An 18,592-nucleotide genomic window follows, 5' to 3' on the forward strand; every position below is an offset into this window, starting at 1 on the left:
ATACTATTTCCTCCCCTTTGAAGCATCATTCCTTTTGCATTGTGCCTAATGAGTTGTGATAAGATGCACAAAGCACTGCAAAGTGGTGCCTAGATTTTCTAAGTTAAAAAAAAATCCTCGAGCTTGTGGCTTTTTTTGTCACTGTCAAATGTAACAACAGGAAACACTGTAGTAGGAGTAAAGTAGTACTAAAGTGGACAGTGCTAGCTCTGTCAGGTCATGTACCGGTTTGAACAGTCCTGCTTTGAAGCTGTCCCTGGAAAGCAGTTCAGCAACCCTTGCTCTAGAACGTGATCTCTTTTGTAGTGAATAGCAGGTCCTGTGAGAGTGCGGTACTCCATGTTTAGCATTCTGGAAATATGCATAACTCCGTAATTTCCTTACTCAGCTGTATGTTTTCCAGCCGGCATTTAAAGGCCATATGATTTACATTGAAGATGACAGTAAGGCAGTCACTGAAACCACAATGAGATTATAATGGACTGACTGCATTTCATTGCATCTGGATGATGATAAGTAGCAGCTTTGACCTTCGTGGAGCCAGAAATGCTACCTACTAATGGATCAAGTGTCACATGGGGGCATCAGTATAAGATTCTGCATGCCTGTGTACCTGAAGCTTGTTCTGTCCCCTTAGCAGCCATCTCCAGGCTCAGAAGCAGTTTAGTCGTTATTTCTTGTCATTTCTAATGAGACAGGCAACAGGAATCCTTGCTACATATTAACAAGATAAATCTTTTTAATTTAGAAAGCCGGTAGTGTCTCTGTATCTCGTTGTTTAAAGCTGACGCTGAACTGGTAGCATGGAAATCAGAGTTTATCTTCCATCATCCAGCCTTCCTCCCATCTGTAAAAGGATGCCTTACTTTGCAACCTCTCCATTGCAGTAGATTTTCAGCATATACTTCAAGGACTAGTGTTACAGTTCATTTTTTGGGCTTCAGTGATGCGTTATTTCTTACTGTATGGGACAGCACTGATTTTTCTCATGGGTCATGTGCCATCTAAGGTGACACTGTAGTGAGAGAGAAAAAGAGACAGCAACTTCTTGTACAATCTGCTGTCCTTCTATGTAAAGGAGGGAGTAAATTCTTTGCTGGGTCTGGAGGTACCTCTTACCAAATTCTTGGGGTTGTAAGGTTCCTTGGCTGCATGTCAGTTGCTGAACTTAGAAAACCATGCTCTGTTGTCATCATTTTAGCATCATCCCTTTAAGCCTGGGTATCAGGGTGAGGTCTGATCGTAAGCCCACCAGTCAGACTGTTTAGCAAGGGTTTGTGGCCTTGGCCTCAGTCTAGTTATACTGCCTTCTGCAATACATGTGACAGTGTTACCTGGATAGAAATAGCCTTACAGAAAAAGGGGAAAAAACAAACAAACATGAAAGACATACAGTGTCTTACGTAACCCTGTACTTCTATATTCTTTTCCTCCTCAGGATTTCCCCCTCTTCCTGGTGTTGCAGCATCTGATGGCGGCAGCACAATAGCTGCTGTTCTGGAAAATGCCGGTCAGCTGGCAAGCATGGAAGAAAATGATGAAGAAGAGGAGGTTAGTCTTTCTTTAGCACATTTAATAGTTTAAATGTTGTCTCTTCTGGTTATGGAGACGAGTCCATTGGATTTCCAGTCAGGCAAATCCAGACAGTCTGAGATGAAATATATTTCCCAGAATTCTGAAGAGTACAGGATCTCAGATTCTGAGAGAGGAGTAGTTTATCTGCATTACAGTGTAGAAGAGAGAGATGAGATGGTTATTACAATCAGTACTTACAGACAGAATCCAGGGATCTGGAGTTTGGTTTGTTTCTTTTTCGTATCTATCTTATGTGTGGGTCTTACTTTAAAATAAATACCTCAGATCCTGGCCATCTCTTTATGTTGCTCTAAAGTACTTAAATATGTGCTTTAAATCCTGCATCCCAGTAACTCCTATGTTTGTGCTTCCCCAGGATGTTCAACACTTACTGCTTCTTTTTACACAGCATTAGCTTTTAGTCTTTGGTTTGATTTCTTTCTCTAGCTGGATTTGGTAGCTGAACTGTGCTTTCAACCAGAGTAGTTTTTAATGGAGACAATTCCTGGATGATGTTTTTTCTGCATGCGTCTGTTCTTTTTGAAATCACTACCTTGTCAAACATTGCTTTTGTCCCTTCTGTAGCAGAGGTTAGGTGCTGGCATAGATCAGCTACTTACTGGCATAGCCCTGCTTAGAAACCCCAGAAGTTGAAATTAGCAGTCTGGAATGTTACGCTACCCTCAAAAGTGATACCAAAAGTCTGATACACTGATAACCATGCTTGAGATACTGTCTTCCTGATTAGATTCTATGGATTTAATATGAAATTACTTCTGTTATGCTAGAATGAACCTCTGACACAGGCCCCAGTTGCCAAAAAGCCTGCTCAGCTGCCTGGAAAGCCGACTCAAGTTGTTAAGCCAATTACAGTGCCATCTGCTGTAGCTGAGGAGGAAAGCTCTCCTGAGCATGTGAAACAAACTACATCGCCCTCCACCCTGGACAAGGCAGAGTCAGTGGATCATCTCCCTACAGCTGGTAAGGTGAAGGGCTCATCATTCCCAGTGATGCCTGTGCAAGTCCTTTGCACGAGTTTTGTTTAATTCTTTGGTAAAGACTTCTTTTCATTATATTTTGGCTGAGAGCTTGTGAGTGTGTGATATAGATTTCCTCTGACAGGAGCCTCAATATATTTGCTTGCTGAATGGCAGACCCAAACCATCCATGCGGTTTTATTTCACAGAAGCAGCACGTGTAATTATAAGGTTGATTGGGTTTTTAATTGATTTTGATGTAACAAGCGTATTGATTCATAATATTCAACTCTGTTCATAGTTGAACTGCGCTCTCATTAGAGTGAACGGCTTGCTAGCGTGAATTATTCATTGATCTAATGCAGCTTCCTACATGAAACAGTAGCTGCTGTCCAGTGTTTCATCCAACGATATCAAACTGCTGTATAGGCAGTAATTCATCGATCTCTAGCCCTTCTATCACTAAGGTCACTAAGCAGTTTTCTGTACAAGATTAATTGTATAGATAGTAAGGGATGGCCACTGCCTCACTGGGTAGTTTGGGCATGCAGCAGCAGCATCTGGGCTCTCACTGGTTCTGTTGTCATGCCATGATTGTAATCCTGTCCTTCCGTCCTGCCCTGGGCATTTCCCTCAGGACAAAGCAGAACTGCCTGGTTGGCTGATGCAAGTTCTTGTGCAGAGCGCAAAGGCATTTCACAGTGCCACCTGACAGCTTCTCTCTAGAAAATTCCATGACTCATTTTATGAAGAACACTAAAACATAAAGTTGTCTATTTTGGCTTTGAAAATTTATGAATCCTCATGAAATTAGGTTTGTGCAACATCAGATGGCATTTCTCTTAAATTAATTGACCTGGACTTGGTGAAGGAAGTGGTAACACCTGTCTCTGGTGTTACCTGGTAATTAATTACTCAATAATCTCTCCTGGGCATTTCAAGTACCTTAAAATAAGACCAATAGGTGTAACAAAAACTTAGATTCCTACTGACTTCATCTTCACAACAACGTGCCAGTACTTCTCTATCATAAAGCTATCTTTCACTAGTCAAACTCCATTCTGTGATCCAAACATAACCTTCTTCCCTCCCCCAAAATTAAGAAGTACAGCATACATCTGACCATAAACTGAATTTTTTTCCCTTTTTTCTTTTTTTTTTTTTTTTTTGTCAATGTGTGTGAGGCGTTAAGAGGTGTGGGAGTGGAGTAAAACATTTACACTTAGACCTATGCCAGGAATGTCAAGGAGCCAAGATCAGTAGGATTAATGGCTTTGTTCAGTCCATTCTTCACAGATTTTCTTTGAAAATACCTGTGTTCTGCATCTCGGCCTCACAGAGCACACTGTGTTCTGGCTGTTTTGTCTCAGTGAAAACTGGGCTAGCTACCTTGTCTAATTGGTTGTGGCTGATTGGGCAAGTTGCTCACAACAGCAGGGCAGCAGGCTCTTTTGCAAGGACAGGACAGGATAGGATAGTCATCTGACAGCAGTAAGCAGTATGAGTGTCATTGGTGCATTTATTTGCTGAGACAGGCACTTCTTGCAAGTGCTGTTTAGCTCGTGTTATCACTAAGCTTGTGTAGTAGAGTGCACTGGTGAATACAACACAAGTATCTTTGGAAGTGGCTGTAATCAGCTCTTTCCAAAGTGAGGTACACAAAGAGGCAGAATGCACTGACCTGTTACATGGTAAAGCAATGTTTTCTGACTTGTGGGATTGTTCTTATTGCTTTGGGAAGGAAAGAAAAGACCCAAGAATGAATAAGAAACAAAAAGATAACAGGGAGTTATAAATAAGCAGAGGTGGATATGTCTGAATGTGCCTGCACACATTGGCTTATCTGTTTTCTATTACAGATCAAGGGAGAGGATAGAAATGAGTATAGAAGAACCCTGTTTTCAGAGTTCATGTGCTCATGCAGGGTTCATGCGCTATTCGCTGTCCTTTACAAATTTAAATGTCAAGCTGAAAGTTTGAATTGAGCTTTTGCTATTTACCAGTCAGCAGTACTGTAGTCTGTGTCTTCTGCCTACAAATACGGGGCTGTAAGTTCTGTTTTGGCACTTATATATGAGTATCTTTGTGAAGTGCCGTGAGATTCATTTATTTTTTTAATGTAGGATGCCATGATATAAGGAAGTGTGTTGTTTATTGGCCAGTGTCAATTTCAATGAAGTGCAGTAAGGAAATGTCCTTAGCTTATGCCCGTACTTTTACTGACCTTTCTCTGGCTAAAAAATGAACATGATAAACCTGTTTCAGGGCCATGGGAGTGTCAGATGAGTGAGTTATACAATTTTTTTTTCCAGCTAGGCAACAGCTGGAATTTCTGGAGAACAGAAAGAAGCAGTACATGAAGGCAGCCGTCAAAGCAAAGAAGGAAAATAACCTTGAACAGGCTAAAATGTATCTCAGAACAGCTAAGAGCTTTGACCCAAAGATTGAGGAAGCAAAACGTGGCAAACCTGTTGATATTTCCAAGGTTAGTAGGACTGCTAGTATTCTGCTTTGTATCATTTTCTTGGACATCTAAGTGCATACTTCAAACACTGAATGATTTAATAATATTTCTTGACACAAACTTAAAATCAGTTGAAACTGCTTAAATAGCAAATGTGGATACTGAGCCCTGAAATTCCCGTATATCGTGGTCTTGTTTGCTTTTCTACTCCTCACATATGCCAGGTTCTGAAAAAATTCAGTTTCCATGAACCATTTGCTCCCTGATGTACAGTGGCACACCTAAACCATGCAGCTTGGAAGTATTTCCTGGGTTTAGGGTGTGAGTACACCTCCTGGTTATGAACTAACTCCATTTTGGGATGAGGATCGGATGTATGTGATCCAGTGATGCCCTAGTTCTTATTGGTTTATGGGTAGCTGTGGAAACCACACTGCACTGTAATAGCTCTCATGACCTGAATAATCAGGGAGCTAGGCCTGTGAGACATTTTGCAGAGTCTTATGACTTAAGTAATTGTCAGACAGTGGTATAAGTAGTGGTTGGTTTGGAATTACCTTGAGAATAAAAACGGCTTGTCTCCCTTCACTGACTTTTCCATACATTCTGACTGCTTTTCCGCTACTTCATTATTTCTTACAAGCCCCTTACAAGGGCTCTGAAATGTGGTGTTCTTGTGTTGCAGCTGCCATCACCCCCCACAGATGATGAGGGTGATTTTATCTTCATACACCATGAAGATCTCAAAGTGTCCCAGAAAGCAGAGGAAGTATACGCACAGCTCATAAAATTGCTGAAGGACCAACATGAGGTAACCGGTTTATCCATTTTAGAAATGCCTTTTTAAAACAAACAAACAAACAAACAAACAAAATTTCCATGGGTTTTATTAATATTCTTTTAAGATATTTCTGATTATGTGTCCTAGAGCAAACAATTTTTAGAGTTGTATTCTCCACTAGTTGAAGTTAGAGGGTATGCTTGGAGGTTTGGGACTGTCAAATTATCACTGTAAGATGTGGGTGATCAGGTTTGAGAATAGTACCTGAATGAGTAAGACTAGCCCTTGGGTGAAACTCATCTCTAGAAATTAAGTGATTTAAAAAGTAGTAGGACAGCGCAGCTCAAATAAATTCTGTGCTTGGCTTTAGACTTAAAGTACTGGGGGATGGATGGTTTTGGGTGATTTGGGAAGACTCTGGATTTTGGCTTTTCTTAAATTAGGTGGTCATCAGCTTCAAAACTTGCTGCCAATGATGAATTTGTGAGTAAAGATCATTATTAATTGCATCTGTATTTGTGTGTTTCTGTCGACAGAGATGTTTGCAGTATTCCAAGCAGTTCATGCACCTGGGAAATGTAGCTGAAACAACTCGGTAAGACCTGCTGCCTGCTGTTAGGCTTCCCAAAATGTGAGCATTTCATACTTGGGTCCCCTGATGCCCCTAAAGATGACAGGGGTACAGGTTGCTACAGTTCTCCTTGTGAAAGGCTTGGTAGCTGTGAGGCCTACAGCTCCAAGATGCTCTCAGAGCTCCCCTGTGAGGCTTACCCTGTGCCCTGTATCAGGCAGAATGCTCTGTTTGATGTTGCATTGTGTGTGTAACTTTTCTATTGCTTTTACTTAGGTTTGAGAAACTGGCACAAGGTTGTAAAAAGGACTTAGACATCCTACAGCTTGCACAAGCACAAGGAATGGATCCTCCAAGCCATCACTTTGAGGAGAGAACCTTTAAAATGATAAGGTACGCTCTGCTGCTTTAGCCACTTTTCCTTCCTCTGCCTATCTCACTCAATCTTGGTGTCTTTGGGCTCTGTTCTTGGCATTTTCCACTATTCCTTAGACGTGTTTTTTTATCTTTGTTCGTGCTCTTTTCTTGCTCTTCTGTAACTTATGAAGATCATCTGCATAGGAATATGCTATTGAAAAAGTCCTGACGAATACCAATGGCATCCTGGTCTGGCAGCAGATCAGGTGGTGTTGGGATGCTGGGGTGAATACACTTCCTTGTCTTTATTTTTTCACAGGATATTTTCTGAGCTCAACAGCACAGAAATGCACCTTCTTATTGTCAGGGGGATAAACCTCCCAGCTCCGCCAGGTATGAAAGCACAAAGTAGTGTGGTCTTTTTCTCTGAGTATGTAGGGGAAAGTAGTGAGGAACATGATCTTCTACCTTGAAGACCACTCAAGGATCAGACCTTTGTAGCCAGTACTCATTAAAACAAAATAGCTAGGTTTCAGGCTCAAACAACACAAAACAAGTACCACCCTTAAGCAGTGTTAAAAACACAAACTAAACCAACAGAAGAATAAAGAGAATCTGTTCCTACTGCACAGAGGGAAGAACTTTAAATCTGTCTAAGGTTCACTTACAGCTGGGTCATAGTTTAAATTTCATGTGCATATTGTATTTTGTTCTGACTACCTTCTGTAATGCTGCACCATCCTTCTATGTTCTGACCCCTCAGCAGACAGGAGTTGCTCTTGTCAACATCACTGCTGCTAGTTCCTTCTTTTGAGGGGCTTGTAAACAATTCGTGCTAGATTAGATTGTCTAAGGGCTAACAAAAGCATTAAGAAAGTGAGTGTTTTCTTTTGGATGCCAGCTTTCTATGGATTTCAGTTTGATGGATGGTTTTTATTTCAGTTGCTGTTAAGTAACAGGCCACAAGTTGGGTAGAAAATCAGTTAGGCAGTTCTGAAAATCCTGCTCAAAATTACAGATGCAGTGAAAATATTTGTATTAGCTGTTCAGACTGACTTATTCTTCTCTCGTTCAGGTGTGGCACCAAAAGATTTAGATGCATTCGTGAAGTTTGAATTTCATTACCCAAGCACGGTGAGTGTGTGTCCTGACTTCTGTTCCTCAGTCTGTGACCCTTGCCGTTGTATTAGCTTGTGAGGGCTTCTAGGAGGGAGTGCAGGCTTTCTTCTGGAAAGGGAGAAAACACTTCTAGACATACTGCTTCAACATATTTAAAAAAAACAACCTTTTTTTTTTTTTCTTAACTTTTTTTCTTTAATACTTAGCTCTGTGACAGTCCAAAGTCTAGTTTCTTACCTACTAATAAATTTAGCAGCAATTCCACTAAGATAGATTCAGTTACCTGTGGGAAATTGGTCGTGGCCAGATCATGTTTGTGTTTGAGTTACACAGGACTTCAATGGATGAGCACGCCCCATTAGGATGGCTGAAAACAGCATTGGACTGTGGGAGCAATTTTCTGGGGAATGAGTAATAATCAACAAAATTGATTTTAATCTGTTTTGTTATTAAAAAAAAAAAAAGAAAAAAGAAAAAAAAAAGCCAGATTTCTACTGCTTAGCTAAGAAGCAAATACATGACCTTTCCCTTCATAGCTCAAGTCAGTTTTACAAAGTAGCTGCAATAATTAGGTCACATTGTCCTTGTGCAGTCTCCAGAGATTTAGTTCGTACTCTGCTTTAGGTTAAAAGTTAATTTATTTTGGTGACAGATTGATTGTCAGGCAAAATAATAGTAGGACAATTCCCTGGATGATTTGTGATGAATTCCTTATTATTCCAACTAATGCAGAAGCAACAGAATTACTGTGTCGCAGAATGTGCATAGTTTGTCGTGTGACTTAGCAGCAGTCAGGAACTTCATGATGATTGGATTGGATTGAATTGAATGTGACCATGCAGCTTATCTGGGGCACCTGTATTTAATGTTTTGTCGTCTTCTTTATCTAGTACTATTATTGCAACCACAATGAAATGCAAATATTTTAGTCTTCAGTGTACCATGAATCCTTTTTATCATTTAGATAATGCCCTTCTGAACCTCAAATTTCTTGTATAGGTATAAAAAAGAGCTGGTAATAAAATAGTTACTACTCTTTATATTGAAACAGTATCTGATGTTTTTATGTAACCTGTGTCTCTTTTAATAGGAGCAACCTCAAAAGAGCAAAACACCTGTAATTAACAATAACAATTGTCCAGGTTAGTACTTCTTCTGGGACAAAGGAAAAAACAACATGCATTAGAAATTACTGGAGAGGACCAGGCAGTCTTACGCTACGAATCAGGCAGGAGGGCCTCCCACCACCTTTTTTCATGTTTGTTATCAATTGGCATGTTAGAAGGTGAAGTCCAGCAGTGACAGCACTGCTTCACCCTCATCCCAAAATTGGTGGTAGCTATTGTGTCATGAATTAGTGAAATGACCAAGTTACCACTCATGTTCCAGCTGTTGCTGTCAACCCTGCTGGGGGATGGTCCAGACATTTTCCTATTACATAAGTTAAATTACTAATTCCAAACTCTCCAGGGATCAGATCCTTTTCAGTCAGATTCTGCTGATCTGCTGGTGTTTCCAAATCTGTCAAAGCATCACTGTAGAAATAGGGTGGTTGTTTTTGTTACAATGGTGTGTCTTGAGACTGAAATACTTTCGTTGTACCTTTTGAAAGACATCCCTTTGTACTTAGAAAATACCAGTATTAGACTTACCATGCACAATCATCTTGCACTTTGAGTTTGGTTTATCACTATATTATTTTTTTCTGTTCTTGCAGCAAGTGCCATCTAGTATCAAAACTTTGAAATCAATACACAAATTGCTAGTTTTGAGTTTATCTCAAAACTAACACGATGTTGTAAGACCTTCTGATAAAAGGGCACCTGTTGCATAGTTCTTACTATGCTCAGTAATGAAACTGATGCTAAAACAGCATTAGTTGTGTTGTTAGAACACCCATTCCCAGTCACCCCAACCTAATTTCTTAAATGAGCCAAACAGATAAACAGAGATATGGGTATGTACACATAATAGAACACTGAGCTTAATTTGATTTTCACAGCTTTCTTTCATTTGTCTGTATTTTGACTGTAGAATACAACCAGTTGTTCAAGCTGAACATCAACCGAAATCACCGAGGTTTCCGACGAGCAATTCGCTCCAAAGGAATTAAATTTGAAGTATTTCATAAAGGGTAAGTTCACAGTTTGCTCCTCCTCATTGCTTCTTTTGTAAGGATTGGAAAGGGTGTTGTAGCTGAAATTTATGAAGCAAAAGCATATGATTTATCTTTAACTTGGCAATAAAAAGCTGTCTCGTTCTCGTGTCTGAGAACTCCTTTCAAAATACGCCTGATCTCTGTATCTTCCCCTAGGGGGGAAAAAGCAAAAGTTAAGTAACTTGGCTCATAAGTAGAAGATCAGTTGAGGATTAGTGCATTAAGAGAAATTGATGAGAAGAAGGTAATGATTCAGCATCAAGTTGTTTGATTCTTGTCCAATTTGTTTTTAATTATCTGAACTAGAAGATGTAAGTGCTGTATGGAATAACTTCGTAGAATAATGAAGTTCAGGTGACAGCAAAATATTAACAGCGGTAAAGCAGATGACAGAGGTGGCAGAACTAGTTTTATTTTCGGAGGATCTTAAAGTATGTGCTGACTGCTGCTAGCAAACTGTTAGACTATATTGAGAGAGAGAGAGAGAGACTGCTCTCATCTCAGAGATCAACAGGATGAGATAAATATTAGCTATTGGTAACACCAAAGGGAATCATCCTATGTCTAGGCTCATTACTGATTTGTTCAAAATCTGGATGACCTCTACTCACTAATCCCACTGTTAGCTGTGATCCATGACTTGGATGAGATGTTAGATAACCTGTTTCTGTCTTGGCAGCTCTTTGTGCTGTTCTTTGCTGTTGGGATATGCAGAAATGATCCATAGTTTCTCTGAGATGGTTTTAAAGTCTCTTAATTTGTGAGGAAAAGCCCCACTGTTTTTATTACAGATCTTCTTTTGTATCTCCATTGAAACTGTAGCTAACTCTTCCTCTGTCAGTCCAGACTGCTCCTCTGCTCTGTTGTTCACGATTTCACTGTTGGAGATCCTGCCTGTTTTGCACAGATCTGTTATGTTTTAAACAAATGTAAACACTTTTTTTCCCCTTATTTTCTGCATACCATTGCACACATGGGGCATATCTTAGGCTCTTACCATCTGGAACTGTGCACGTTCTTAGGTTCTGAGCTCGGGCTTGAGTTCACCCATTGGGAAATATTCTCCAGTGATTCATGAAACTGTGTGCCAGCTCCAGATTGGCCTTTGAAGCATTTCTGAAGATAAGCACAAAAATCTATGTGAGATTTCTCTTCTGGCTCTGAGGTTTTTTGTTCTTAGAACAGGAATCTAACAAGTTAATATACGTTTAGGAATATAGAACAAACATACACAAAAAAAGGGAGTGGGAGGTGGCAGTTCCCCATGGCATATAGCAACAGGGAAAGAAAAGAAGAGATGCACTGTAACCACCTCCCCTTCCCATCTTCTCAGGACAGAAGGGGGCTGCCACTCCCCCTATAAACTGTGTTTATGCACAACAGCTTACAGAAGCTTACAGGGCATGCTTCCTGCTGTGGTATGTGACACCCAAGATACCAAACAGGCCCACCTGCCACCCCTTCACAGCAGTATTCCTGCTGTCTGCGTTTGCTTCTTGCCGTTGATTTGCCTGCTTACCCACAGCCCTGGAACAGTGGAGAAAGGAGAGGATCACGCAATCCAGGCTCTTTTCAAAAGACTGTCAGCTCATGGTCTTTCTCCAGAATAATACAGAAATGCTGGTGGATGTTAGAGATTAAGGGTAGCTCTTTGTCCATCTCCCACGATAGCTCTTTGTCCATCTCTGATGAATTCTTTTCTCTCAGTGAGCAAAGAGAACTTTTTTTCTGGTCATATAAATTAATCTTCAATTTAGAAAACTTTTAAGTGAAAACCCAGCAATGTATTTTTCCAAAGGAGAAGTCTCTCCTTAAACTTCTGAAATCTTCTGAAGATAAAAGGAGATTTCCCCAGAGTTGTTTCTGAAGCCATAGCCTACAGCATGTTCGTTCTTCACTGCAGACTCCCTAGAACTGAGCAGTGAGGAACCAGTTGTTACTGCTTCTTGGACTAGAAAATGGAAAAATGCTAAAAAATCAGCTAGAATAATCACTACTTCTCTTCTGAAGTCTATGAACAAAGTGTCCAGCATGCTGCAGTACAGTTATGTAATCCTTCATTTTAAGGTGTGTGTGAAGTAAAGTATCCTAGCATGTAAGCCAACCAATTCTACTCTTTTCTAAACAATTTTGAAAGTCTACGGGACTATTAATGGAGAATACAGCCTTATTTGGAAGGCTTCCTGCCAACAAAATTACTAGGAGTCATATTTGGAGGCATCACATACAGCCCTTGATGTACTTACGGCATTGTTTGTCTCCCATAACAGCAATTTCTGCTGAGATGGACAAATTGACAAATAAGTAGTCTGAGCAACTGATCTAGAGCTGTTCACTCTCTTTCTCATTCTGCTGCTAGTAAAGCGACACAGGCAAACCAAAAAACAGCTTCGGTGTGACCTCCCCTGGTCATTCTCAGATGTCTTTGGAACATAATTCTTACTTCCTCTCAGGATCCTGTAAACAAAAAGTGCCTTGCAGTAGAACCCATGTCTGGAATCGGTCTGAAAGCAAAGAGAGGAAGTACTGGTTGTGTTGAGGTTTCCAAGAAGGTGATGCATGTTCTTTCAACAAATTAAAAAAAAGTAATCAATGATGTCCATCCTCGAGGCTCTGATGAATGAAGTGCATCGAAGATGGACATCTTGCTGGTAAAACTGTTAAACAGAAGTGCCTGTAGCAGAGAAAAGTCCAAAGCTGGTTCTTTTCCTCGCAGATAAAAACATTCTGTGTTTAATTTCAGCAGAAGAGAAATTGTGAAGTTACAGTTCTGTAGTGTTAGAACAATCAACTTGAAGGTGAATCAAAATAATTGCCAAAATTAAATGTTCTTACTTGTTGAAATTGAGTGTTTTAATTTATCAAGATTAAACAGAATGATTCATGTAACTTTTTCCTAATAAGTAGTTTGCCAAAACAAGCATGTGCCTGTGAAATGTTTATTTTCATGAAATCCAACTTCCTCGGGAAACTCTTCAGCCTGTTGTACTGCCCCTTGTAGAAGACAGCTGTTTGTCCTGGCTGCTCAGCCATTCTTCCTCATCTCCTTGTGCAGGGACGAAAGCTACTGCCACTGTGAGTGGTAGTTTAGGGCATGACTGTCTGTCCTGACTGTTCTCCTCTCCAATTTGGTTGTAAGAGAATAACTAGAAAATGAGTGCTTCAGTATCTTGCCCTTGTAGTCCAGTTAACTGAGGGTTTGCCCCTTTCACCCTGGTTGTATGGTTCTACTAGCGTGACTTGACAACATCTTGGATGCCTTGATTGTACAAATAGTGAAGGCATCTTACTTTTCTTTTTCCTAATGGTCTGAAAAACTTTGCCCTTTCCACTAAGGAAGATTTCTTTGAAACAGGTCCTTCTTCAGAAGTGACAAGCAGGTGGGGACAGCACATTTGAAACTGGACAAGCTGGAATCAGAATGTGAAGTTAGAGAGATCATCGAGGTAAGTTTTTTGGGTGAGGTGTTCTTCTAGTAAGTAGTGTTTGAACATGAAGGAAAAACGATGGCTTTCTTTGCTAGGACCAGAAATTCAGGTGCTCCCCAGAAATGCTTGTGTTAGTAGCCAACAGATCAAAGGGTTGAACAAAGACTGCCAGAGTGGGTAGAGAGCTGCCAGAGGACCCAGTAGGAGATCACAGAGAAAGCCTTGAAGTCCCTGAGTCTGCAGCACAGACTTGCTCTGGGCACTGCTGTGCTTCGTGTCCCCTGGGCTGTCCGAGGAGTCTGTTTGTACTTGGGGGCAGGACATGTGGTGCTGGGCAGGTGGAGCTAACACAGCCCCTGGGAAATCTGCTTTGCACGGTGGTGTGGAGGGCCTGCTCTGCTGAATTCTGCATTGTGGATGTGGGGAGGCACGTGGCTGCAACGCCTCCCAGCCCTGCAGTCATTTGCAGGTGATCCCTGTCATCTTCTGGTTACAGAGGAACAGTCAATGGTTGCCTGAGGCACTATAGTTTGACATTGCTGTTTGTGTGTGTGCTAACTGCCCTTCTTTTTGTGGTTCTTTCAGATTTTTGATGGCAGGAAACCCACTGGAGGGAAACTGGAGGTAAAAGTGAGACTCAGGGAGCCCCTCAGCGGTCAGGATCTTCAAACAATTACAGAAAACTGGCTGGTCCTTGAACACTAGTTCCTACATGAGGTATGAATATGGCATCTGAAGATGGTCTGGCCAGAACTTGACAGGGCTACAGATAAACTCTGCATGGAATTAAGTCTTTTGTTGACGTTGACCTAATTGCATGGCTTTAATACCATTCATCTTTATAGTTGTAGTGGTGAGCTGATACAATTTCAGAAATGAAGTTACAGAATCTTCATCTTATTGGTTTGTATATCAGAGGTGCTATTCAATCACTTGAAATGCAGGGAGCATCAACTTCATTAAGGATATTTAGAAAATAGGATTGACAAGCCCCTTGGAAGGCGCTTTCTGTCCCTCCTTACTAGTTACAAGGAACCCTTCATAGTCAGCAAGGAGCTTTCTTCCCCTACAAGAAGCTAGAGAAGGGCATTTGGTCCATGAAGTTCTGAATGCTTGGCTCCATCTGAGCCAATCTCTATTGGTAATCAACTTCTTTCTGGATCCTTGAGAGTTTTGGGGAGGGAGAATCTAGAGTTGAATATAGGCTACCTAAAGAACTGTGCCTGGTGCCCACTGTGCTCTGACCCAGTACAGAAGAAAAGCTGTGTGCTGCCAATGTGGCTCTGTTCAAAGGATGAAAACAAGGTCAGCTTCCTCTTTCTGCCAGCCCTGCCATTGTGGAAACTGCTTGTGTTCCTTTCTCAACCTCTGCTTTTTAGGTATCACAAATTCTTCTTTAAAAAATAATTAGTGATTTTCTGCATAAGATTATTGAAAAATAAGTACCAGAAATCCAGCTGACTCTAATTCCATCTATTGTCATCTATGTCTTAAAATGACTTTTAATTATATAGTGACATAATTTAATTTCTCCAGGACTTAGAACACAAATTGGAGACACGTGGCAGAATTGCTGTTTAATGTGCTACTGTACTTACTGCTACTTATCTGCTAATACTTTGTCAAGCAATTTTGTTTTCTTTTTTCTTTCCCAGATCCACAAGAATGCTAAGAGGTGTGGGATGGACGCGTGTGTGGAGATGCTGCTAGCTGCAAGCACCAAAGACGTTAAACGAATGCACTACTGAACCTAATGTCTATTTTGGTAACAGCCATAGTGCTTATTAACAACTTTAAGGCAACTGTAAGGCTCTGGAAATTTGCTGCTGCAGGGTGTTGTTCTTTGTCTACACAAAATAGACAGAATTGCCTTAATGTGGGACTACTAACGTAGCACCAGGATGAATGTTACATTAACTATGCATAGTGGTGTGTGAAAGGTTTAGCCCTGTAAAAAATTCACCAAGACAGTGCAAAAGCTTTTCAGTCATTTCACAGGTAAGACCTTCACTAATTATTATTTTTTTAAATGTGTACGAGCACCCAACACGGTACAGCGGACAGTTTGCTACCGTTTCCTTGTGTCCTTTCTTATCAAGGCCTGTTGTTCCCACCACCCCCCACCCAGTATCAGTCCTGAAATAGAGTGAGAGCGCAGGCAGAAATCTAGCAGCAGTGTGTCCCCCCCCCTCCTGTGTGCATGCTGCTGCAACAAGAAGTTGAACTTCTCAGGATCCTGCCTTTCAGGAGAAAAGGACACAACGTGTCTTAGCAGCAGGTGTTTGCAGATCTATGTTTTCATTCTGGCTGCCATGCTTGCTGCACTGCTTATTCCAGTGCAGCCTGGGTACTGTGCCTTCATCCTTTTTATTTTTCCTTTGTTGGTTTATTTAAAAAAAGAAAAAAAAAAAAAAAAAAAAAGGTATGCTAGATTGCTGCTTCCCAGATGGTTTTTTTTGTTGTTGTTTTGTTTTTGTTTTTTCAAAAATAGCCTGTTGTGGTTCTTCCAGGTGATGGGAAAACAGCCACTCGTTGTTGTGTAGAAAACTGGATTACGACCATTTTCAGGAATGCTTTTAATTAGCAGCATACAAAAGATGGTACCAAATAAGTTTCTGTTCATAAATCTCTGTGAGCTAACAGAAAGGTCTGATCTCAGAGGAGAGGATGTGCCTGCACTGGGGAGTGGGGGTGCTGCTGCGCCAGCTGTTAGGTAGGGCGAGGTTGTAGGCAGAAAGGAGTCCAGACACATAAGGCAGCGCTGCCTCTGTCTTCCTGAGCAGATGAAGACAATACAGTATTTAGTTTTTAATTTCAATAAATTTAATATACAAAACTACATGTTGAAAATAAAAATATAATATGCAGTTTTTTGCAGTGTTAACTAACTGAATTTTAAAAGTACAATTTTTTTCTAAAACAAGTACTCATTTCTTAACAACATGGTAATTAAGGTCATTTAAAAGGCTATGGTTGAAGCAAACATGTCAGTCACCAGTTGATAGTGTTTTGCACAAACATAATCCAAACTTAAATGACATTTGGGGCAAGGGAAGAGAAGATAAATTTTTTTTTCACCTCTTTTACTGCATCATTAAGCATAACAATGCAACTAAGGTAACTGGGAAGCTGCTGCTGTGGCAAAGCTGGAGTGCAGTCTCTAGAAGGATTTTTTTTTTCCTTAGTTTATGGAACTCTCTTCCAGATACCGAATCTTTGCCTACACCATGTAGTGCTGCGCTGTGTCCTGAAGTGTGCAGGTGCAGTGTGCAGAAGGGAGTTTGAAAGTAACCTTAGTCCTGCTCCACTGCACAAATACGTAGGAAGGCTTTTATTGATTGGGTAATAGCTTAAGGTTTGTTGATCACGAATGGTTAAGCCACCTTTTCCCAAACGCCAGAGGTAAGGTTTTACTTGGGTGTACACGTAAAAGGGTGAGTGGTTCTAGTGTGCTACCTCTTGCTGGCCAGCTTTTGTTTCTGGAGTTAGACCCCAGTACCGTGGCCTTTCTTCTCCAAATGTTTGGTGGTGACAGCTGTAATTTGCTACAAATTTGTAAGACTTTGTTTTTTTGTTGTTTTTAAAGCAGTAGCCATTTATTCACCAATGCACTCTGTACATATTCTGTGCTGTCTTTATGTAAAATACATTGCTATGTGTACAGTTACCTCTTTGTTTGCCCAGCTAATGCTGTATACGCGTCTAAAAAACATAGCATCAGCCTCACAGTAGCCTTGCGCTTCCCTTGGTATTTGAAAGGACACCTGTATGACTCACATACAGCAGAAACCAAGCACTCCCCGCTGCATCCACCAGAGCCAACTGCAAGTAGGGCCAATGCAAGGTCAGAGGCAACTGTGTTAACCCTAAATAGTCCCTCCCTTTCCAAATCAGTTTTCTGTATAGACAGCAGGGGAGATTGTTCATCTCCTCCCTGGGAGAGACTCAACAACTGCTTTGCATGGCTCAACAAACCTGCTTTGAGTTTTTTTTCCACTAGTTAGCAGCAGTCCATGGAGACGATTTAATTCACTAAGACTGTGGAACCACGCCTCCTCTGGCCAAGTCTCAAGTCCAGCTTCACGAGGTTGTGGCAGACGTGAGCAGCTGCTTCCCTTACTAATGCCCTCGCAGGTGAGGCCAAGAGCACTGGGCCAAGTGCAAGTTTTCAGAGCTGACCAGAAAGCCTTTTTCAGCGAAACATGCAAAAACAGCCACTCTATACTTGTATCACAGGTAAGCTATTACATGGTGCTGCTAATATGAAGTGCGAGCTGTCTTGTAGTACATGACACTAGCATTACACTACAGCATACAGCAGGGAGGAGACTTAAAGCTGCCCTGGGTGTTACTTCTCTTTAAAAAGCAGGACCTACTGGGGAAAAGGAATGAATTAATAACTGCACTTTAGGGCTAATATTTCCTCTGCCTGTGACAGGTATCTGAACTTCATACAGATTTGTAAACAAAGTAGAGAATAGCAGAGCTGTTCTAGGCGATTACAGAAGTCTGCCAAGGTGACAAGTTTTTTCATAGTAAATGGGGGGAGGAAAGGTAAACTAGCCTATTTCACACACAAAGCTGCAGTTTACATAATACCGCTTCCAGAGAGATGCCTGCCCTTCTCATTTGGACTCACATACAAACGTCATTATGGCTAGGTAATTTTTCCACATCTCTCAAAGGCTACCCTAAACAGCTTTCAACCAATAATCTGGTCAAAATAATGTAAACGTTACTTTTTAATGTCTACAGAATAATCAAACACGGCATTATGATGAGGTCAGAATGGAGGTCTTGATTGTTGTTACTTACTTGTCCATCTACAACCAGTACAAGATTGGAGTTTCACTTTTTATTTATGCCCCAGTGATCTTTGCACCCGTTTGAGCATTTAGAGTACATGACTGTAAGTCTTTAAACATGAGCATTTTTCTAAACAATAACAGAAGTGTATTAGCTGCAAGGATAGCATAGCCATGTTGTAGTATAGAAGCTGCCCTGATCCTCTGGTTGTTGACAATGCATAGAAGATTTAGAATTATGGAACAACTGTCCCTCCCACCTCCCTCCCCCCAATCCCCTTAATAGTGTTACCAAAAGCTTAATTTTCCAGTTTTAAAGTGCAAATGATTCAGATACAACTGCTGCTGGAACAGGTC

At 40.9% G+C, this 18,592-nt stretch overlaps 1 protein-coding gene across 2 annotated transcripts in view; it reads left to right on the forward strand.

Annotated features, from left to right (window-relative positions):
- CC2D1B (coiled-coil and C2 domain containing 1B) overlaps positions 1 to 18,483 on the forward strand; it is a 33,212-nt gene extending 14,729 nt beyond the window's left edge. Inside the window, exons 13-25 of one of the 2 annotated variants that reach the window (XM_084291583.1) lie at positions 1,439 to 1,551; positions 2,364 to 2,556; positions 4,865 to 5,037; positions 5,702 to 5,827; positions 6,334 to 6,392; positions 6,645 to 6,761; positions 7,045 to 7,118; positions 7,801 to 7,859; positions 8,935 to 8,986; positions 9,879 to 9,978; positions 13,358 to 13,448; positions 14,016 to 14,147; positions 15,086 to 18,483. In XM_084291583.1, the coding sequence (XP_084147709.1) occupies positions 1,439 to 1,551; positions 2,364 to 2,556; positions 4,865 to 5,037; positions 5,702 to 5,827; positions 6,334 to 6,392; positions 6,645 to 6,761; positions 7,045 to 7,118; positions 7,801 to 7,859; positions 8,935 to 8,986; positions 9,879 to 9,978; positions 13,358 to 13,448; positions 14,016 to 14,135 (1,277 nt within the window). In that variant the 3' untranslated portion in view covers positions 14,136 to 14,147; positions 15,086 to 18,483. The remainder of the gene's footprint in view (positions 1 to 1,438; positions 1,552 to 2,363; positions 2,557 to 4,864; positions 5,038 to 5,701; positions 5,828 to 6,333; positions 6,393 to 6,644; positions 6,762 to 7,044; positions 7,119 to 7,800; positions 7,860 to 8,934; positions 8,987 to 9,878; positions 9,979 to 13,357; positions 13,449 to 14,015; positions 14,148 to 15,085) is intronic. The other variant, XM_084291584.1, reaches the window with a different exon arrangement.
- Positions 18,484 to 18,592: the final 109 nt, after the last annotated feature.

This window comes from Netta rufina (assembly GCF_964035555.1).
Source record: "Netta rufina genome assembly, chromosome: 8".
NCBI classification, from domain to species: domain Eukaryota; kingdom Metazoa; phylum Chordata; class Aves; order Anseriformes; family Anatidae; genus Netta; species Netta rufina.